Source organism: Carica papaya, chromosome 9 (assembly GCF_054855325.1).
Source record: "Carica papaya isolate Zhongbai chromosome 9, ASM5485532v1, whole genome shotgun sequence".
Taxonomy (NCBI): Eukaryota; Viridiplantae; Streptophyta; class Magnoliopsida; order Brassicales; family Caricaceae; genus Carica; species Carica papaya.
The window spans coordinates 4,076,433-4,099,910 of record NC_142317.1 but is presented as its reverse complement, the minus strand read 5'-3'; the positions used below and the strand labels follow the sequence as shown (position 1 = coordinate 4,099,910).

Below are 23,478 nucleotides of genomic sequence, written 5' to 3'. Positions count from 1 at the left end.
TTTTCACTAAATGATATAAAAAAATATTAATTAATTACCGTCATTGTTCAGTAAAACAGAAATATATATGCCGTAATAAATGAATATGGTTTGATTTAAAATATGTATTAAATATCATACTTAATCTCACATTTACACACTAATCACTCATTCAAATACTGATTAGTAGTGTCATATTTTAATCTAAATAAAGAGGTTATATTTACATACAAATAATCCAACTGGGTAAATAATTAAGACTAGTTTTTCCTGATATGAAATACAAACACACATGTATTTGTTGTAATCATGTCAAGTAGTATTGTAGCTGAAATATTCAACTGCATATTCATACATATCTTGGCTTATACTTGCAAATATTTTGTGTGAAATACTATTGCATCACAAAATTGTTGTGCGTTTCACGCGGGACTGATTAAAAGTCAAACATGATATGTATAAATCATAACAACTTAACTGCACGATCTTAATTCCCCTTCAAAAAATGCATGATCTAGATTTTATATACATATATATATATATATATAACATGCAAAGTGATATTGACTTGCGGAAAATATCTGATAAGATCAGAGAAATCCCAGTGCACATGGCATATCAGGAAAAAGCTGCTGCTTTGTTGATTCTTGGAGCCGAAATTTGTGTGATTATTAGTGATAGATATCACAGTACACTGCCATATCTGAACCATTCAACCAATAATTTTGTACCCCTCACAGCAAAATCCTTCTATTAATGTATATATACACACACACACACAGATATATATATGTAGACAAAGCATAAAAGAGGAATAAACTTCTCAATTAAATAAGTAATGGGACTAATATGGATTGGGAGATTCATGCATTTGTAATGTTATTTTGGCCACGTAGTTAGACTTTGAATGAATACATATATATGTGTAATGTGTGGTATGATGGGACACTGATAGAATGGCATCTTCAAAATTCCTTCAAGCAATATCCAATCAAATTAATATACCTTCCATTAACCATTTATATGTGCGTATACATAATACCAATATAGAGATAGAGAGAGAGATTCGCAGTAATCTAAGTACTGTTATACCGTATGCATGGAGTCCTAATTGCAGGGTACTAAGTAGGTTATATAGTCGTTAAGGAAGTAATAAAAGAATATATGTATATATTAATTAATAAATTAACAAAAAGATAAGGATAAACTAAATGTTAATCTCATGATGATAATCAAGAATGGCGGTTTACCAAGTAAAATATATACATATATATATATATAAAAGAAGTACAGATGGGACAGGGAGAGAGACAGAGAGCATAGTAGTACTACTCCTAAAGCAATGCCATAATAGGGTAATATACCCTACCAAGAAAGTGGGTACTGCCCTTTTCCTATAAATAGAGGTGTATGGGAGTCTCATATAGGTCATCCTCCCCTCAACCTAATTCTCTCTATTCATCTTTCAATCTCCCTCTTCCTATTTAATATTTTTTCCTTTTAAAGTAACTTTACTTTTGTAACATAATTATTATAATAATAAGAATAGTAGTCTTATGGGGTAGGGAATGGGGAGAAAGAGGAGGCACTGGTGATGTTGTTGACAGAAGATAGAGAGCACAGATGATGATATGCAATTCATTAATGGATCAGATCAACTCTCTGCATCTCACTCCTTTGTGCTCTCTATGCTTCTGTCATCATCTTCAGCCCCTCTAACTCTTGATCATTTACCCATCTCCACTTTCTCCATTTTTGAGTTTTTAAGGTTTTCGTTTTTAAAAATTTTGTTGCAGAAATATAGATATCTATCTTGTATAATTCTTGGAGGTATTTGTTTGATCTTTTCTTATATGTTTTCCTTAATCTTTTGCCTTTTAAGAAATTAAGAAATTTCAAGGCTTTCTAATGTTATATTGATTGAAACATATATATATATATATGTATATGGTTGTATAAATATATATGCATTTATGTGTGTGCGCGCGCGCGCGTGTGTATGTGACTGTGTGTGTGCGTGTGTATTATTGTTTGCAGGAAGTAGAGGAAGAAGCATGTAGATCAGAGGATCAAGGGCTTGGTTCTTCATGGGATGGTTTATATCTTAAGATGATAGGCAGGCTTTTTCCTCTGCAGAACCAAATTGAGGAGAAGATCTTAATTGCCTGGTGATGATGGAGTCTCTTCTAAATTTCAAATTTTACAACTATAAGTACTTTTACTTTCTTGATTATAACTATATCTCAGATGATATTTCTCAAGTTTGATAAGAAATTTAGAGTTACTAAATCTGCTCTACTCTTCTTGATCCTTGGTTACAAATACTTATATATATGTGTGTATATATATATATATAATTACTCTACAGGCATAGTGAGACATTTTACCATTAAAATGATTCTCGAAAGAAGATATTATATATCTAGCTAGCCAGTTGCTTTGTGGATAGAATGCAAAGAAGAAAAGGGCCATTTGGGGTATCCATTATTGCGGAAAAGAACTGAAATCTTTGCCCAAAGTAGGCCAATATGTATACTATTTCCTCAGAGGTTCTTTGTTATATATCTGTGTGTGTGGTTGGGTGGGTGGGTGGATATATACAGACTATTTATAATAGTCATGACCAGCTAATTCAACAGTGTAGAAGTTTTGAGTTGAGGCAATATGTATGTAAAGCACTATTAGTTCATACCCTCCATTTACAATGTCAATAGTTATATTATATATATAATCCAATTTGATAGATCATGATGTAGTAGTTGGAACAGAAGTTGGTCTGGATAAAATGTTTTATTGGGTGTTTTGAAGGAATCCCATATTGTTGTTTGTTTGCTCGTTGTTTTTCTTCCTTGTTTATATACTTTGGTTATTTGATTATATGTGTGTGTGTGTATATATACATAATGAGGGAAGATGATGAGATGAGTTTGGCATCCAAAGAGAGACCCCTGAGAATGTACAAAAACTAAAAATCAATTAGGAGATGAATGGGTCCATGGAGGTCAGACATTTCTTAGCGTTGTCAACCATTTGTGGAGCATGAAAAAGAAATCACTTCACTCTTAATTAGTTCTTCTTTTCGTCTCTGCTTTTTCTCATAGCCAAAATTTCTTAAATCTTTTCTTCCAAATCCACCAATGGTGGCTCGGACTTGACTCTTTTATTTCGTAAAAAATTGACTGATATACTAATTATTTAGTTAAGTAATTAATAAAAAAATTAATGCATTAACCTCATATTAAGGTTTAATTTAGTAAATAATTTATGTTATTATGAATGTGATAAGTTAATATGTATGTGTGTGTGTGTGTATATATATATATATATATATATGTTGTGGACCATTGGTGTAAATTGATATGGTGGTTTCAGAAGGAGGAGGACCACTGATCTGCTAAACCTAGCCACAAATTACAAGTCTGTGGTGTAGAGTGAGAGGTCGTTGTATGATTTTTGTATGGTTGCTTTTGGGATCTTTCAATTTCAATTTGTAGAAAGATAGCCGCCCTAATTCATCCATTATATGTCAAATCATTCCAGTTGATTGTACTTACAAAAATATCTTCAACTCTATCTCCTATATATACATAAAACTTATACGTTCAATTATAACCTTATTTTTTCCTAATTTGAGTAGGAATTTTTTGCAAGGTTAGAGAGAGGGGTTTGCAGGAAAGTATACGTACGTATAGATACATAGGAGTTGATGGGTGGGTAATAATTAGAAAACGTAAAAAATATGGTCTTCCCATTTTATATCACCTCTTGAAAGTCTTATCAACAATCATGAAAAGAAGATAACCCACAAGGCCGTGTAGTTTGGAGGACCCAGCTTTTTTAATACTACTGGAACTTTGAGTGGATTGAAATTGACTGTTGCTGAATATATGTTCTTCCAGATATATCTATACTTCAACATAAGTTTTTTTTTTTACTTGTATTTTATTATTATTTTAATAATAATTTTTCATTATATTAATAATTATGATAATATTGAATAATAAGTATGATGAGTAATTTACCTACGTTTTGTGGTGTTGAGAGTCCCATATTTTGTAGTTTGATTTTCTATTATTTTATATAATATAAAATACTTACCTGCTTATTAGACCAAGTCCAGCCTATTGGGCCTGATGGACCGGGCCCCTGGATTGGGTCCAACGAGGTTCAGCCCATTTGCAATGGTGCCCTATAATACAATTCCCTAATATACTCCCCTTAACTTCATGACTTTGTTCTTATTATAATAGCATTGCCATAAGCTCAAGCTTATAAAATTTATTTAGTTACAATCATGTGACCTAATGGCTAAAAGATTTGATCTTTACAATTAATACTATGGACTTCTTGAGCTTATGTAACATTATTCTCCTTGATATATACACGTATTTTTAAGGAATGGCAGACTCCGCATGGTCCTCTCTAAACGAGCGGAGATGAAGTTGCCGGGTGAAACTAGAAGTCGTATCCAAAAAGTAAAGAACAAATGACATTATGCAACAACAAACGAGCATAGGAATCGGTCCAAAGATCCAAAGGAACATAGGGAATGACACGTAGAAAGCTCTCAATCCAAGTGACCAAAAGTAACTTCCCCTATTCAAACTTCTCGCCACATACTCCATAGATTCTTTCTTACCTGCTGAGGAAGGCACAGTAGCTAAGAAACTGCAATGTGCATAGTATCTGATAGACTGCACGTTGCAGAGAAAGGCAACAAGGAAGCACAACAAGATGGTGAAGTACTTGATTGAATAAACAAGGGGACTTTTGTTGCCGTAAACAAGCTGAGAAGCCGTGTTTGTGGAGTCCGATGTGCTGCTAACAAAAACACTGATCAGCGAGCACAGAGTAATTGCTGTTGTTGCTAAAAGCGTAGATGCCATTATGTTATTACGGATTGTTTGAACTGCCAAAACCCCATTCTTCAGGGGATCCTGAAATCATTAAAATGTTGCTGCCAAAGTTAATGCAGACAATTACAACCGCTGATCATTCAAACTATGTAAGTGCTAATGCATATGAGATTTCTAGCTTCTCAAAAGGTTAAAACAAATGAGCTTAACTAAAACTATTAACTTTGATTAATACAAGGGGATTTTTACTTCTGGGCATAACATTTACACTTGGAAGAAATAAAAGACTTGTTTTCTTTAATAAGATAACAGCACATAATTGATAAATAGCAACTGAGGCAATAAAAGGCCAAATTTAAAGCAACTTTCATGACCCACTTAAGGCATGTCTTCCAGAGACAGGTCAAAAAGAGTTCAGAGCATCAATCAAGGGGGCATTTTGTGATGGAGTGCATACAAGCGCATGTTGTCCACTGATGAATGGATAGATATATAGATGAATACCAATGCATGTGCATAACGTGAGCAATCCAGTATCAGAAACATTCAAGATAATAAATTTTGTTCTCATAATAAAACTATTGTTAATGGTCTGACTGCCCAAACTCACTATGTTAAAATTCGAAGCGACCGCTATTTTGAAGTCAAACAAGAATCACGATAAGTGTTCCTTCCAATAATGTAAGGAAATCATGTTGAAGCTAAACAAGAATCAAGAAAAAAGTGTCATTCTAATAACGTAAGGAAATTATAGTGAAAAAAAAAAAAAGTTTTAATGGGAGACCAATGTAGAAGCATAAGATTCCCAAGATTTTTTTAAAAGCTGTGTGATGAACAGGAGATTTAAGAAACCAGGGCCACCATGTGCCTCCCTCCACCACCATTGCTTTTTACCATTAATCTAATTCAACTTAACATTTTCCTCCACTTAATAATCCTTGATTTAGAAAAGAAAAAAAAAAAAAGGAAAAAGAGATTAGTCAACTATTTCTTGCTAATTAACCAATATGCCAACAATGTCTCATTTGAAGTTTTCTCCATATCAAGTTAATTAACTAAGAAATCACAACCTTGGTATTCAAAACTAAACATGTGCTCAAAACATTAAAAAAAAATATATATCTTAGAAAAAGACATAATTGTCATTAATTTCGGGATTCAGCCACTTGTTCTTGGGGCTGGTTAAGTTGAATAAGTTTACTATAACTCAATCTTCTACAATCAAGACTGAAGATACAATTTGCAAGTTTATTTCTTTTCAGTAACTTCAGCGTTAAGATCTTCTCTTGCACTTAAGCAAACTCAACCCACAAATATCACAAAAGAACTGCCAAAAACAATTGAAACCATCTTTAAATAGAAGAAAATAAATCTCATGTTATGCCAATCTAAAAATATACATTAAATGGTGGTAGAGAATCTAAAATCACAATTAATCCGAAAATCCAGAAAAATTATACCGGTTATCTTCCCCTCTTTCCTTTCAATTAAATACAAAAACATCATCTTCTAAAATGAATATCAATCATCTTGGCAGATATGATCCTAACAACAACTCCAACTCCTACTAAAATTAGAACGCTAGCCTTCCAAGGGCTTCTTCATGTTATATGGAAATCCCAATCAATTAACCTCTAAATTCCTTATGAATTGTGTAAAAGCCATAATGACGATCAGCAAGAGCAATCGTCATTCAGATTTTTTTTAAAAAAAAAAAAATCGATACCGAAAATCAGATTCCAGATATAATTGGCATAATCCAAAACAAAAACAGAGAAGATGAGAGAGAGAAAAAAAAGGGGACTAACAGACATCATGGAGAAAATCCACTGACGGCGAGACTCCGCATTGAGGCCGATGACAGTTCTGGTGGGGTGACGGAGGATAGTGAAAAGAAGCCAAGCATGGTATAAAACCAGTACGAACAGACCCAGTGGAACCAGTATGTAATCCAAGCTCTCTTGCTCCATTTTAAGGAATTTTAACTCTGCGTCTAGACACGCAAACTTCGCGAGAGAGAAAAGCAGCAAACCCAGTCTCCTATATAAATAAATACGTAAAATAACACAGCTATTTTTTGACGAAAAAGGTGGCCGACGCCAGTTTTTTTCTTTTTTTATTTGAGAATTTATTTTTATTTTTATAATTCTTTGAATGGTATTATGAAATTATGAATTTGAGTGGGAGAAAATATTAAGTTAAAATATATGTTTGTGTGTTTATCAAAAAATTATACTAATGTATGACTAATTAATATTATATATTATGTAGTATCTAGAATTAATTTTAAAAATTTAAAATTAATATATAAAATATAATTTATAAATTTATAAATTTTTATTTAATGTAAAAATTAGAAAAAAAATAGGTGGGTGACGAAATTGAAAATAATTTTGAGAAAAATGGGTGAAAATTTAGGTTCTGATGGTGTTTTTGAAAGAACAATAAAAAATTAGGGGTCAAAACATAATTTAAAAAAAGTGTCACGTAGGACTGTTCAATCAGCAACCTCGACGAACCGGAGCGCGTCACGTGGCAAGGCACGATGATGTGGTGTCATGCGAGAGGCTGCGCTGGCAATCTGCGTGCCCGCGATCGGACGGTCCATATTTGTTCTCGCGCGCTTGGACGGTTCGGATTCGTTCCCTCTTTAAACGCGATTATACGGTCCAAATCAAATCACGATAAATGATCTAAATTCATTTTTTCTTTAAACGCGATTGGACAGTCGAGATCAAACACGATGAACGACTCAGATTAAAGGAACATGTATATAAATATTTCACTTCACACCGAACCCTAACCCTAGCCGTCAGCCCCTCGCTGGAGAAAAAGAACCAGTCGCCAGAGAAGGGAGTCAATCACCGCCCCTCGCCGCGCCAGAGCCACATCCGACCACCAAAAAAGGTAAAAAAAAATTTATTCGCTCGAAAATTGATTTTAAACACCCCCATGGCCAAATCGGAGCAAAAAGATCGGCGGACGAGCTAGAAACCGCTGGTAAAGCCTTGCAGCGCCGCCGCAAGAAAAATAAAAAATCACCTCCGATGAGCCCCTTCCCGATTCCAGTTTTGTACGATTTTTCTACCATTGCAATCACCATTCTATTTTCTACAGGTTGACCGAAGAAAAACGTTCAACTGCGAAGGTGAGCCGGCGGAGCCGCTACACCTAAAAATTTCATCGCTTGTGAGTTTTTGTTTTTTGACCTTTTTCGGCCAACCAAGACTCCTTAACGTGTTTTCTCACATGGATGAGTATAAAACCAGCCAAAAATGGTCAGTCTGAGGCAAATTACCGCTGTGAGCGACAGTGCCGTCACCGGAGCACGGCACAGTTGCCGTGCTGGAATTTTAAAATTTACCAAAAAAGGTTTTTAACACAGTTTTTGGATTTTTTGGGGTATTTTTAGGTACTTGAAGTGTGTTTTAACCTCCAAAGAAAAATTTAAAAAACTCAGAAACCACTAGTAGGCGTAGCTGAAAGTTTACTGTTTTGGATATCGATTCGAGTAAGAATCTCTTGCCTTATTCCCTGTTATAGAATTAAAATTTAATTATAAATAATACAGTATTTTGTGTAATTTAGAAAATTTCGATAATTAATTACAGGTTACTGATGGAGTCGGAATTGGTTATTTATTACTATTTATCATGTTTTAACTGATTGTTTGATTTTACAGTTTTAAATAAATAATAATACACTAGATTTGATAAGATAATTCAGTTATGTTTCTTTGATGCATGTATTGCTTATTTTGCATGATTTACAGTTAAATTATGAAACTAAAAATTAAATATAAACAGAAAATTGCTTGATTAAGTGAATGAATGAATAGTAGCCTTACTAGATATCTTGGGATATGGTAGACGGACTGGGTACATAGGAAACCCTAATGTGAACGTTGCATCATACCAAATAGGGTATCGAGAATTGGTATTTTGGCACTCATACCGGATGGGGTATGGGGACGGCCCATTTCACCCCCATACCGGCGGGGTATTGAGGGATGGTATGTTTGGTGCTCATACCGGACGGGGTATTGAGGGATGATATTTTTTGCACTCATACCGGACGAGGTATGGAGACGGCTGGTTAGTTGAAAATATTGAATAAGGGTTCACGCGTAATGAGGACATCTCTATGGACCCCCACGGATACTAGTAGGCAAATAAAAAGTAAAAGTTATTATTCTGACTAATTAAAAATGAGATTATGATATTGTTTGTGTTATTGCCTCTATAGATCAATTTTGAAAATCTCGCTACGGTAAATATGTAATAAATGATTTTATTTATGCTAAATAAATTTATTTAAATTAAGAGCTCTATTAGTTATTTTTATGATTTTTACCAACCTTCATTATTATACCGATGAGTAGATGATATTCTTACTAGACTAGTGTAACTTATTCTTTCATTAACCATTTCAAATCAAGAGGACCAAGATTCTGATTCTGATCCACAAGAGGATTGCGAATAGGATGCTCAATTGTTTACTTTCCATTTATTTCTTTAATTTTTCGTTTATTCTTTTAGAATGATCATTCTTGTAGCCCTATTGGGTATTCTGAATTATTGTGTAAGGAATGTAAAGTCTAACTTTATTATTTCGCTTCTGCATTTAATTTATAATTTATTTTCTTTTATGTTCTGAGCCGTTACAGTTGGTATCAGAATCGCGTTCTTCGAAACCATTCCTTACACAAAAAGCCTATGAAATATTAAAAAAATGAATTATCACTTAATATTCCTTGTGAAATGCAAGTACAGATAGATGATGAGAGGAAGACCCCCACTAAACCGAGCAGCCCGGGAGGGTTTGCTTTGAGAGGATGTTGACCAATTATTTGAAATGCTGGAGAGACTCATCGCTGCACAGCAAGCCTAGGAGGAAAGGATGGTGAAATTTTGGGTTTTGAATGTATTTTTGAAAAAAAAAATTGAAAAATTAAGAGTCAAAATGCAATTTAAGAAAAATGTGCCCAGTCAGCAGCGCCGACAAACAGTAGTGCGCCGCGTGACAAGGCACGCTGACGTTGTACCACGCGGAAGACCGCGCTGGTAATCTGCGTGCCTCGAACGATCCAAATTTGTTCCCACGCGCGTGGACGGTTCAGATTCGTTTCCTCTTTAACATGATCGTACGGTCCAGATCAAATTGCGATAAAAGGTTCAAATTCATTTTCTCTTTAAATGCGATCGAACAATCAAGATCAAATGCGATGGACGGTTCAGATTAAAGGGATACGAATATAAATACCTGACTTCACACCGAACTCTAACCCTAGTCGCCAGCCTCCCGCCAGAGAAGAAAAACCAATTGTTAGAGAATGGAGTCGACCGCCACCCGCCGCCGCGCTGGAGCCACTCCTACTGCCAAAAAAGGTAAAAATTTTCTCATTCGCTCGAAAATTTATTTTGAACACCCCTATGGCCAAATTGGAGAAAAAGAACCGGCGGATAAGTCAAAAATCGTAGGTAAAACCTAGCAGCAGCATCGCAGAAAAAACTAAAAATCGCCTCCGATGAGCCCTTTCTCTATTCCCATTTCGTGCGATTTTTTCACCATTGTAATCACCATTTTATTTTCTACAGGTTGATCGAAGAAAAACACCAAACTCCGAAGGTGAGCCAGTAAAGCCGCCGCACCAAAAAATTCTGTTGCCGGTGGGTTTTTGTTTTTCGATTTTTTTCGACCAACCGAGACTCATTAATGTGTTTTTTTGCATGAATGAATATAAAACCAGCCAAAAACTGCCAGTTCGAGGCAAATCGCCGCCACAAGCTACGATGTCGTCGCTGTTGCACGGCGGCACCGCTGCCGCTGGAATTACAAAATTGGCTATAAAAGATTTTTAACACCGATTTTAGATTTTTTTGGGGTATTTTTAAGTACTTGAAGTGTGTTTTAACCTCCGAAGAAAAATCTAAGAAACCCGGGGACCGCCAATAGGTATAGCTGAAAGCTTAGTGTTTCGGATATCGATTCGAGTAAAAATCTCTCACCTTATTTTCTGTTATGGAATTGAAGTTTAATTATAACTAATACGGTATTTTGTGTAATTTAGAAAACTTCGATAATTATTACAAGTTACTGATGGAGGCAGAACTAGTTGTTTATTACTGTGTGTCATGTTTTAACTAATTATTTGATCTTACAGTTTTAAATGAATAATAATACACTAGAATTGGTAAGATGATTCAATTGTATTTTTTTTTTATACATTTATTGCTTGTTTTGCGTGATTTATAATTAAATTGTGAAATTAGAAATTAAATGTAAAGGAAAAATTACTTGGTTAAGTGAATAGATGAATGGTAGCCTTACTGAATATCTTAAGAAACCCTACCGTGAATGTTGCCTAATACCGGAGGGGGTATCGAGGATTGGTATTTTGGCGCTCATACCAGACAAGGTATGGGGATGACTCGTTTCACCTTCATATCAGACGGAGTATTGAGGGATGGTATTTTTGGCGCTCATACCGGACGGAGTATTGAGGGATGATATTTTTTGTGTTCATACCGAACGAGGTATAGGAACGGCTGGTTAATTAAAAATGTTGAATAAAGGTTTACGTGTAGTGGGGACATCTCTATGAACCCCCATGGATACCAGTAGTCAAATAAAAAGAAAAAGTTATTATTCTGGCTAATTAAAAATGATATTATTATGTTGTTTGTGTTATTGCCTCTATAGAATAGTTTTTGAAATCTCGTTACGGTAAATATGTAATAAATGATTTTATTTATGAAAATAAAATTACTTAAATTAAGAGCTCCATTAGTTGTTTTTATAATTTTTACCAACTTTCATTTTCTGTACCGGTGAGTAACGTGATATTCTTACTAGATTAGTGTACCTCGCTCTTTCATTAACCATTTTAGATTAGAATAACCAAGATTCAGATCCCAATCCACAAGAGGGTTGCGAATAGGATGTCTAGTTGTTTACTTTCCATTTATTTCTTTAATTTTTCGTTTGTTATTTTAGAATGGTTATTCTCGTAACCCTATTGAGTATTCTGAATTATTGTGTAAGGAATGTAAATCTTAAATTTATTAATTCGTTTCTGCATTTAATTTATAATTTACTTCCTTTTATGTTCCGGACCGTTACATATTATATAAACGATAGTTGATTTTGAAGGGAGAATAGCATAATCATAAGTGCACAATTAAAATATTTTCATGAATTTAAGTGGTCCAATTGATATTATCATGACAACCTTAATTTAATTATTAAAAGTAGTTGATGATATCAGAAAGCAATATAATTAAATATTGCTAAACGTAGTTTTAGACTTTTAATTTTCATATGGTTATGTGTATGTGGACATGTAAATAAACAATTCCCTCGTGATAAAATATAACAATTTGAATTTTTTTTTTTTTTTAAAAAAGAAAAATTAGAATGAATTTCGTACGTAAATAAAACTGGGAATTAAATCCCAGAACCAGTGAATATAAACGACTAATTGAATAAATTGAATAAAATAAGTTTTTAAGTACTTACATTTTTAATTATGTTAATATCCATATTTTTCATACCTTAATATATAAAAGAAAATATCGTTACCATGCATTAAGACACAGCAATTGCATGGCACGTCAAATTCCATATTTTATTTTAATTAATTATTATTCTATTAAATGAGGATTAATTTATGAATTAATGTAACATCAGTCAAGTATTAAATCTACAAGTCTCAATTAGTCAACGTACAATATATATTTAAATCCTTGCATGTGAAAATTGGACCAAAAACAAAATCAAATAACTAGTGGCAAGTATTTATTTATGAAACCTTAGTTGTTACCAATTAAATTAAATTTATTTAGATGTTGCCAAAACAAGTTGTGTGTTGCGTGTTACATTGTTCGGTCTAAACCCACAGAAAATATTATTATTATTGTAAAGTTGTGTAAAATATATAACAATCTATCGTGTACTTTAAATAAATATTATATTTTTAAAAAAAAAATATATTAAATTGAATATTAATTTAATTAAAAAATATTTTTTTAATTAATAATTATAATTTTTTTAATAAATTAATATTTTAAATTTTAAATTTATTAAATTAAATATTATAAATCGACTACTGTCAACTCATAATGCACTTATAAATCAATAAATTCTATATACTATATACTTAAACAAAATTCAGCTTAAAAGTACAGAGTGCAAGATTAAGGAAAAGGAGAAATGATCTAAGCTTCTGATGACTACAGATGCCAAAATATCATAATATAAGCTTCTAACATTTTATAATAATTCATCCAAAAACTTTTACATAATTTACTAGAGAATATTAAAGATTACCATAGACTCGGTCACGCTTCTGATATATGATAGATTTTCTCAAAGAATATATTTTTCTCAAGCTAAACAGCTTTTCGGATTTCTCATCTCCATGCACATGGAATAAGGAAAACATGGCTTTGTTAAAGATTTATTAATATTACAAAAGAAGAAACAAACTCGACTTCTTCTTAATTTACATGTCAGATTGAACCCCACAAGACCCATCCATCCAACAGGAGCTTCAATCTGGTAGGCACACTCTAGAAAGGTCCCTCTTAAGAGCTTTTCCCGGTAGCCTTGCCTAAGGAAGTGAAATTCAATCTGCAGAATGAGAAAAAATGACAGTTTCCAAGTTATCATTACCACTACTGCTCCCAAGAAACACCAACAAATTATAATAACGAAATCTGGTTCATTTCCGTATGCTGTATAGAAAAAATGGCAGTGTGGAACGCAAGACAAATTTCTTGGGGGTCATACCCAAATGTATAGCACCTTTAGATGAATTCTCATTCTATTCCTAATCAATTCTCTAAGTAAAAAAAATTGTCTGGAAATGGAATGACAATTATACCAAACGAAGCCTTAATTTTTTTTCCAGTATATGAATCACTACTTACCGGATTAGTGGTTTCCGCTGTGGTATGGAGGCAGAAGGTATCCCAATCGGAAGTGGTGCTGCAAGTTCAGAAGGCTTCATGGAAGAAAACAAGAAAAACAAATAACTGTCAGACTTGCTCCACATAACCCCTAGGTGTACTGAAATATGTCTGTGCAAATCGACATGATCAAAACAGGATTGATATAAAATTGTCAGACAAGAAAATCAAGTGCACTACTACAGCAGCCAAGTTTCAATAAGTGGCACTACAGATTTTCGGAACTTAATTAATGACTCCAGAAGACACTCCTAGTGAAATTATTCTACTCCATCACAACCAAGCAAAAGCTGTTGCTTTTCTTCTCATGACATTCAAATATGCCTGATTGCAGACGATAACATTTCCACATGATGTCCAGAAGATGAAGTAAACACAATATGGTCCACTTAAGAAAATACTTTTCAGATCAGATGCATGGTTTCTGCAATTCGTATAGTACTAACCAAATTATCAAAGTTCTAAGTTCCTAGAGACAAAAACCATCAAATATAACAATTACTGAAAAATGAAAATAAAAGGCAAAAAACATGCAGGCTAAGCAATCTTTTGTTAACATTTAGGGGCAAGCAATTCAAATACCTCTAAGAAACAACAATTTCAATAAGAATAAAAATAAAGGATGCACCAGTTCAAAATTATCCATATATTTCTTAATTAATACAATACTACTTTACAAATATTCAATTACGTCTTGACTTGTGACAATTGATTGCAATTTACTTGTATCTAGATTGTTATAAAACCAAGCATTATTTTCTGATAGAAAAAAAAAACAAATGTCAAAGAATTTCAAACTTTATCTAAAAATTTTAATTTTTTCAGGTTACTAGAACGTCAGTTGCATTACTCAATTCAATAGTTTCATTATCCACTTCATTCAACATTTTTTGCTCTACTGGTTGAGGGAGGACAAAATTTACAACTAAGTTTGTTATTGTACAACTTCACCTAGAACTTGGTACATTCACCACAATAAATGTAATGCTTTTTGCCAAATCACACATAACATAATTCTTATTTTCCAAGTTGCATATAACTCATGATCACACTTCTGCTTTATATCAAACCATTATCAACACCAAAATCTATTTGATTACAGTAAAGGAGAACCTTTTTTTGCACCATAAGCCACTCAAATAACAGCCATCATTCTTTCTTAGTATCTTCAAACAGATGATAGTAAGAAATGCAACTGCTATAAAAAAATAACAAGTCCAAGGGATAGTAGAAAAGACCTCAAGCTCCTCTAGGACCCCATTAGAATATGAACCAGTTGAAGGACCAGCTTTATTACTAGAAGTTACTGGTGCTGCTACTGTAACATTGGCTGTTGAGGACTCCATGGGGCTGCCTTTTGTGCTTTCCACATCTTTGACTCGATCTCCGAAATCAAAATCATCTTCAAGCTCATCAAGTTCCTGTGGAGAAGCTTGATGTGCAACATATGGACCACACATCATCTTTTCTATTGCTAACTTCTCTGCCTCTTTAGAGCTTGATGTAACAACACTGTCAATGAAAGCTGCACTAGGTGGATTGCATCTTACTGATCCATCACCCTCACCGTTCCTAGAAGATACCTCTGTGTTCCTTATGCTTAATGTACCTATTGCGTTATTCTCTGGGTTTTCCATCCTTGATTCCCCCGACACATTTCCCTCCACTTGGTCACTCTTTACAGAACATGAACTCACTGTGCTGACAGGTGGACTACCCTCACGAACTTCCCCACTATGTACAGGTACAACAGGGATACCTTTAGCTTTGCTGTCTTGAGTTTCTATGTTATCATCCACCCGCTTTCTCTTCCTTCCATCATCTGCTCCATCTGAAACTAGTTTTCCTTCACATGATCTGTCTGAACCAGCATGACCAGAAACCTTAGATCCTGAACCCCGTCTGCTCTCTGATACTATTTTAACGGGACGTGAAGGCCGAACTCCACCTGGAAATACAAAAGCAGGTATGTTCCTGCGCTTTACATGGGTGACATAGATCTCCATTCCAGGCTTCCATAGCATGTAGATGTTGACAGACTGCTTAAACTCCTCAACAGTTAGCCTTATATCAAATTGCCCACCTTCATTTGCTGGACCTCCTTGCTTTCGTTGCAAGCCCATGAAGTAACAGCAATGGAAAGGTCGAGATTTGTCTTGAAAATCACCAGGGTGAGGGTGACATAGTAGCATATTATATGTATGCCTCTCAATCTACGTTTATGCAGAAACAGCCGCATCAAGGTCAAAATAGCTTAAAAATAGCAAAGAAAAGAAAGATAAGGAGGAAGTGGAAAGAAACAGAAAATGATAACAATCATATAGATTAATCCTGGTATTTCACCTTCAATGTAAGCTGACGGAGGCGAGACTCAACCCAGCCTTTCCACTTTCTTAAATCATCAGCATTTTCTGCAGAGATTTCAATCTGTAGATAATTTTTGTAAGCTTCAAAGAAAGGATAAGGCTCAAAGAGGGCATCCCATTCTGCCTTGTTTGCCTCCATAGACTACAAGAAAGTTTGAAACAACAAACAATTCAGAAATATAGATGCTAACACAAAGAAGTTTCATCAAAGAACTTGACACTCATCTAGTCTGTCCCTGTTGCCATTACAGAGAATTACACTCATAAGTTTCGGATAATTTGTTATTATAATATATTCATATTGTTCTATTTATTCTAGCTGTTGCCACTTTCATTATAAAAGATAAATGCCTGATTATCCTGGATACCAGGCTGAGAAAATTTTTTTAAAACTAAAGCCTCCAAAAGAAATATTAAACATAAGATGAGTTTTAAAAAAAAAAATTAGAAAAAAAAATAATGTGAGTTGTCTCTCTCTCTTGATAAAGTAAAAGAAAAGCTTACATCTAGGACGCGAATACACAAGTATAATACAGTTTCCCCTTTTTTGAAGAAGAAAAATTTTAGTACAAGTATTTTTTTCACTTGCAAAAGATAATACAAGTTCTGACATAGCCCAGAAAATACAAATTTGCAATTATGTGAAACAAATAAACTCTGATATCAATTGGCAAAAAAGATACTAATGAATTTTTTATCTCCTAATTATCTGCCTGATTACATTTGCAGAGCGGAAGAGTGCAATCTGCAACGAAGTACAGCTAGTACTTACCTCGCATAGTTCATGACCCCTCTGAAACTCATCAGTCATGATCCGCAAAGTACTTGCTGAAACATTGTAGCTAGAATTCATACATGGATAAGCAGGAGTAATTATAGGCATCAAATGGAATCTATCCTTCGGATTTCTTCTAGGATCCCAAACTTGAAGCCCAAGAGATCCCTCTTCAATCGCACAAAGCATGACAGGATTTGGCCAACGCCATTGATTATAAACTCTAAAGAATCGAGATACTAACATATTTGGCAGGGCATTAGGATATAACTGGCAAATGCGAGCAACAAGCAATGCCCAGTTTATACCACCAAGAAAACCGGCAACCTGCCATCACAAAGATGAGAAGGCTTTTACCGATTAGAAAGAAAATAAGTAGAAATAAAAGTGCAACCTTCCATACGTAAAAACTTTCCATACATTTGAATAAACACCACGACGCTTTGCCCAAAAGCGCATGCATCTCAAAGTAGTGCGGAAATTCTGCTCCCAAAAAAATAGATGCAGAGTCAGAACCAGGAATGTTGGAAAAGAAGAGTATTACAACAAATCCAGAAACATGCCTTATCTATATAGTAATGAACCAACCTGAATATTTGGGACCAAACGCAGAATCTGGTCAGTAACTCTGCAACCATTAAGACTTCTAACTGTCTGCTCATCTGCATTTTGTAAAATTGAGTCCTGAGAAATATCTAAATCCTGCACCAGTACCAAGATGTTAAAAAGAAAACAAATCAAAAGGGAAAAAAGGGAAGGTGTCAATGCACAAAAAAATAAGGAGCTGATTACAAATATGATATGCACATACTATAAATATATATATATAGCTTTTCAAAGAGTTTCATGATGGAAATATCTGTACATATTAAGCTTTGAAGCAAAGGGGGCCGTGGAAGGAAATCCGATTCTTCATATGTTTTCCCCCTTCCCCTGGGGTTTGAAGTTGAAGTTTCATTCTCTCTACCATAAATCCTTCTCAAAAGAAAGATTTCCTAGAGGAGATCATACCCAATTAAGCTTGCAGCATAATTGAGAAGAGAAGCATATCTTTTCTCACTAGACTGGAGTACTTGTGGATGCAATTTAAGTAGTCTCCTCAGTTTGGTATTTGAACCTGAAGTATATTGGATATCTATTCTTATTCTTTCATCACCTAGAAGTACACCAGGTGCTCTTGAAAGTATGTCCTCTCTCTAGTCAAATCCTCTATAGATTGATAGGTAAATATTTCAATAGGATAAATGGCAAATGCCTTTTTCCACCAGTTTGAAGACATAGGAACTCTTGCTGCCATAGTCATGCCTCAGCTTGATACTTTTGAGGATGTTAGAAAGGAGATTGCTTTCTCAGATACTGAAGAACCGGGTGCAGTTGGAAGCAGCAGGGGATTTGTTGTCAGTATGCACACTTTCTTCCTTTGGCACATTGCTAAACAACCACTTTCAACCTGCAGAGACTCCCAAAATCTATTGTCACTGAGGTGTCACTTTCAACAAGTGCTTTGCAAGGAACTCTTTCACCTATCCAAACTAAGCAAGTTTCTAGCTCTGCCTACCGCCTGCAATCAGATACGCAAACAGAGGTATCATCAAAATGTATATAAGATGTTTTTCTAGTGAAAATGAAGTCCATGGGTAAAATGGATACCTTGGTCTGAACATTGTTCTAACACCAGTTACCACTCTTCTTTAAGTACTACCCATTTGAGGTGGTTTATGGTTGTCCTACCCCAAACTATTATCCTATTGTCTTGGTATGCTAAAATCCAAGAGTGAACACAGACTCCATACTCGAGACCAAATTCTGAAGGACCTCTGTGATCGTGTCCTACAAGCACAGGCTAACATAAAATCTTTTTATGATGCTCATCATTGTGACATTCACTCCCAAGTGAGCAACAATGTGCTGTTGTGTCTCCACCCCTACCACCAATTTTTCTTGGCAAGAAGTCTGTGCCAAAAAATAGTTCCAAAGGTTTATGGACCCTTTCATATTTTGGAACGAATTGGCTCCATCACCTATCGCTTACCAATTCCTAAGATCTTTTCCTTCATCAAGTTTTCCATGTCTCTTGCATAAAAAAATTTCATGGAGATGAAGAGATGAAACCATCTATTTCACTCAAGGATAATTAACTCCACAGCCTAGGGATATTTTGAATTAGCAATTTCGTGAAGGACAGCGAGAACTACTTGTCCATTCCAAGGGCCAGAATAGTTGATGCTTCATGGGAGATCGCTGATGAAATCTTGGCCAAACTTCTCACAATGTTGCTTGCCGACAAGCTTCAATTCAACGAAAGAGAAATTTATATCGCATACATAGGAGGTCCTGCTACCCTTTTTACAATATGACTGGAAGAAGCAGCAAATGAAGGAGTCCGGCCAAAACGAGCCTATAGTTGGTAGGAAGCCGATTCCTTTAAGGAATCAGGAAGAGAGAAAATTTTTGAGGACTTTCCATTAAGTGCTTAGATATGGATTATGAAATTGGAATAAAACTGGGACTATAGTTCCTGGAGCTGACATAGGGATCTAAATCAAAGTTTCCTATAAATATCTATTATTACGAACAAGCTATCAAGCACTAATCCAAACTTTCTCTCTACAGGACAAACATCACCATAGGCTAGCAAGAACATAAACTGGGAAGCAAGCAGCCAGCTTGCTTCAGGAGCTCATGTTAGAAGGCCCTGTGACCAGATCCCAAGTCCAAGAACGTGATAGAGATCAACTTGGCTACTCCATTAAAGACCACCTTAAATCTAACATACCAATCAAAGCTAAACTGACCATGAACTAGTTATGGATTAATCTTTGGAACCATATAATTATCCTCCCTCAAGCATCATTTGTCAGCTTCATATAAAGATACTTTGATGCTCAAATAAAAGAGGGACGAACAACGACAAGGAAAACTCCAATACCAAATATATTATTCATTTCAAATATTAAAATGTTGAGGAAGTAACATGAGATATTGTTATATTACTTCCTGTACTATGTTGAGGAATTAAGCTGGAATTTATGCAGAAAAGGTTCCTTTTCTGTTTAGTCTCTGCACAGGTTTTTGGCGGACAGCAATGTTTCTACATCTGTCTTCCCCCATAAAATTATTTGGACCTCTCTTGCCCCACCCAGAATTTCTGTGTTTGCTTGGGAAGCAGCTATGGGTGCTATTCTTACTCTTGACAACCTCGTGAAAAGAGGTTTTGTTCTGGCTAACTGGTGCATTATGTGCAAACAGGATGCTGAATCATGTAACCATCTTCTCCTTTGGTGCCCTTTCACCTATGAGCTTGGGACTATGATTTACAAACTGTTTGGCATTTCCTGGGTTCTCTGGTTCTGTCAAAAGTGAGCTGCTCGCTTGGGAAGGCATCAAATTGAACAACAGATGGCTTAGAGTTATTCCCCTTACAATTCTCTGGATTATTTAGAAGGAAAGAAACTATGGGATTTTTGAAAGTAGATAAACTAATCTTACTTCTATCAAGGATAAGTGGCTGCATTTTTTTGGCTCCATTGTTCTTGGCCATAATTTTGTTTCTTTTGACGATCTTGATTCTATTGTAAATATTCTCACAGATCTGTAAATCTTTTTTTGTAAATGGATATGCCCCCTTGGCGTCTCTTTAATATTACTGCTTATTTTTATCTCAAAGAAAATTATTACTTCCTGTCCTCAACGAGAAAATGCTTGTCTTCATAAGGAATTACATGATTAAAGGAATAACAGTAACGCGAATCATAGTTTTTTAAAAAAATATTCTGGGCAGTGAAGCAATTTTGGATAGATGAGATGACATTTGGGAGCAATGACAATTAAACTGAAAATATTAAAAGAATCCCATCTCATCAGATACATCATCTTTCGAGGAACCATTAGACACATAAATGAGAACAACTTCTTATTATTTTCCCATAATTGCACTAAAAAATAGTAATGCACAAAACTGAATATAATAAACTGGGGAGAAGAGGATTATTCACATCAAAAGCACCCTGGACAACATACTGCCAAGAAAAATCAAGCACTTACTTCAGGAATAACCCAAAGCGAAAGTTTTGCATAAAGAAGATCAATAGAAACTCCATTCAATTTGAACTTCATCACTGGGACATGAGCATCGGGCACAGGATGCAATTCTGTAACTTCAGGCATCTCTGCTAGCATTTTATGTAGCTCGCCAAAGAAGTCCTCCTAGAGGTGGCAATATATTGAAGCATAATATGTTTATTGATCAACAACATTTAATTCAATAATAATAACACAATAATAGTAATAATAATGAGTAGGCAAGAGCTTATCGCACTTCTCTTGTTGCGTGCCTAGGTCCAACACAAAGCGTGTCTATATCCGCACCAGGGCCGTGGACCTGTTTTGCAAGCGAAAAAAAAAAAGAAAATTGAAACACGGAAGTCCGGCGCACATCATCTTATTTAACAGTGCAGTAAAAGAACTAAATCATGGGCATTGACAAGGCCAGTATTGCCAAATCAATTGTCTACCAAATGTAAAAGCACAATCCATAAAGAGGACATTATCTGCAGAGATTTGTCACAAGGTAAAATGATAAGGAGTCTTTCTAATAACAAGGTAAAATGACAAGCAAACATAAACTCCAGCTTTGTCAATCCATACTTCCTGAACAATGCATCTTCCACACGAAAGCAAACACCCATCACGAGATATCCTTGGAAGTTATGCATGATGGCCTATATGGCTTACCTCGCATAAATTTCACATCTATCACCAATGACTTCTACGAAGAGCAACTGATTTTTCTTCTATAATAATAATATGCAAGGGGTTGCAATATAGGGATGAGAGACTGAAAAGCTAGAAAGATAGTGTCACATCGTACCCCTAGACGATAAGAACCAAAAGTGAATATCTTAGCATTTGCTTCTTGCACCAGCTGCTCATTCAACCCTTTTGAACGGCTAATAGCTTTAACCCAAGTCTTCACCACCTGTATCAATCATGTAAAATAATATCTAATATTTCTGTTAGGAAACAAAGAATCATCATGTGATACAAATAACCCTAGAATCAACAATCTGGAACTTCATGTTCCTCTTACAAACTTGTTAAAAGTTAGAGCTGGGAAAGAAACTTCAACCTGGTCTAATCTCCCAAGCACTTCCTCCCTACTCACAGCCTCCTCCCTGCTCTCATACAGGCCCGCATTTTGCAAGAACTGAATACACCCACGTAGTCCGATTCAGTATAATTTCAGCTAAAACATTCAAAATTTAAACAATGTGAATAGTAACTAGTAACCTTCTCAAGCTCACGAGTCTTCGTCACATCAAACTCCGTTGGTCCACCCAACGAAATTGGTTCTGTAATGCCCAGTCGATGCCCATTATTTTGGCCACTAGCCATTGAGCTTATCGTTATAGTTTTTTTTTTTTTTTCTTTTCTTTTGTTTTCTTTTCTTTTTTCTTTTTTGGTTTGCTGTCAAACAAATAGATTAAGCATAAATTTTATCCATAATATTCTTGACATACTTCTCTCCTAATAAACATCAAATCATAAAAAAGTAAATAGAAGAGTAACGATGAAGCAATTGTTAATTGTACAGTAATGGGTGGATACAACCAATTGTGTTACCACCAAAGCTACGAAGATGATGAAACAAATTGGAAAAAAAAAAAGAGTAACCCTTGATCCAATTTCTCGATAACAAGACTACGGATAACAGAACAATTACAATACCAACAATTTGGACCTTTTCTGAAGAAAACCCTAACCCTAATCGAAGAACACAGATACAGAAATAGGGTAAAGCAACCAATCGATTAATTAATGAAAAACTTTATAAAAGCCTTCGCCTTTTAGCACAGCTGCTGCTGGTGATGCAGTTCGGATGGACGTTCTCCTGCCATAGCGATCGAAAGAGACTCGACTCTCTGGGGAGAAGAGAAATGAAAATCCCTAAGAAAAAAAAAAATTAAAAGCGAGAAAATTTATCAGGATATAAAGTTAATACACCGAGTGAGAAACGAAAGGGGAGAAAAGAAAAAACAAGAGATTACAAGAGATATGATGATTATTTAGCAAAACAGTGTTTCTCTGGATTTGTTGGTTTCGGTTTGTCTGGGCGTTTCTTTTGTTTTCTTTTTTGATTTTCTTTTCTTCCAAACAGGAGGTAATAGGCAAAAAGAGCGTTTGGCGGTGGTGGATATAAAGAAGACACGAAAAAAGGGGAAGAAGGAATTGGAGAATTTAAAAATAAAAAATAATAAAAATAAGCATGAAAAAAGGTAATTACTTATTTAGATTATGTGGGTAGTGGGTGTGGTTCATATTATACGTCTAATCCGTAATTTAATATAATAGTAAACATCCAGCACTTATGTGAATTTCTGTTTTGGGTAAATGCCAATCAATTCTTCCAACCTAACAATAAAATTATAAATTCAAATTGTATTAAAAATATAAACTTTATTATTATTTTAAAAATATATTATAAAATAATTAATTCATCAATTCTATAACTTAATCCATTAATGAGTTTATAA

The 23,478-nt window shown here is 34.7% G+C and overlaps 2 protein-coding genes and 1 long non-coding RNA gene across 4 annotated transcripts; 1 reads left to right on the top strand and 2 right to left on the bottom strand.

The window, feature by feature from the left end:
• Positions 1 to 318: 318 nt before the first annotated feature.
• Positions 319 to 3,817, top strand: LOC148239739 (uncharacterized). Its single transcript, XR_015816378.1, has 2 exons — positions 319 to 1,809; positions 2,017 to 3,817. It is a non-coding gene; the product is annotated as an uncharacterized LOC148239739 (long non-coding RNA).
• Positions 3,818 to 4,189: 372 nt separating this feature from the next.
• Positions 4,190 to 6,897, bottom strand: LOC110823298 (transmembrane protein, putative (Protein of unknown function, DUF599)). 2 transcript variants are annotated; one of them, XM_022053663.2, is made up of 2 exons: positions 6,644 to 6,897; positions 4,190 to 4,916 (listed from the first exon to the last, which is right to left on the bottom strand). In XM_022053663.2, the coding sequence occupies exons 1-2, from the start codon at positions 6,803 to 6,805 to the stop codon at positions 4,371 to 4,373; spliced, it is 708 nt and encodes a 235-aa protein (XP_021909355.1). In that variant the 5' UTR covers positions 6,806 to 6,897; the 3' UTR covers positions 4,190 to 4,370. The 2 variants fall into 2 exon arrangements, with proteins under 2 accessions (XP_021909355.1, XP_088067671.1); XM_088211545.1 differs by having other exon boundaries at positions 6,648 to 6,782.
• Positions 6,898 to 13,081: 6,184 nt separating this feature from the next.
• Positions 13,082 to 23,169, bottom strand: PAPS1 (poly(A) polymerase 1). Its single transcript, XM_022053438.2, has 13 exons — positions 22,993 to 23,169; positions 22,235 to 22,891; positions 22,074 to 22,151; positions 21,816 to 21,923; positions 21,264 to 21,326; positions 20,990 to 21,151; positions 17,534 to 17,647; positions 17,366 to 17,428; positions 16,943 to 17,272; positions 16,148 to 16,312; positions 15,043 to 16,017; positions 13,766 to 13,839; positions 13,082 to 13,466 (listed from the first exon to the last, which is right to left on the bottom strand). Exons 2-13 carry the CDS (start codon positions 22,337 to 22,339, stop codon positions 13,421 to 13,423), a joined length of 2,283 nt encoding a protein of 760 aa, XP_021909130.1. The 5' UTR covers positions 22,340 to 22,891; positions 22,993 to 23,169; the 3' UTR covers positions 13,082 to 13,420.
• Between the last annotated feature and the right edge of the window lie 309 nt (positions 23,170 to 23,478).

Bases quoted from the DNA above. Each gene is read 5' to 3' on its own strand.
- LOC110823298 (XM_022053663.2), bottom strand. From the start codon at position 6,805: ATGGAGCAAGAGAGCTTGGATTACATACTGGTTCCACTGGGTCTGTTC. The intron at 4,917-6,643 runs GTTAGTCCCCTT...TAATGATTTCAG, and splicing joins GGATTTTCTCCATGATGTCT to GATCCCCTGAAGAATGGGGT.
- PAPS1 (XM_022053438.2), bottom strand. From the start codon at position 22,339: ATGGCTAGTGGCCAAAATAATGGGCATCGACTGGGCATTACAGAACCA. The intron at 22,152-22,234 runs GTTACTAGTTAC...GGGTGTATTCAG, and splicing joins AGACTCGTGAGCTTGAGAAG to TTCTTGCAAAATGCGGGCCT. The intron at 13,840-15,042 runs GTCTTTTCTACT...TCTTCCATGAAG, and splicing joins GGGTCCTAGAGGAGCTTGAG to CCTTCTGAACTTGCAGCACC.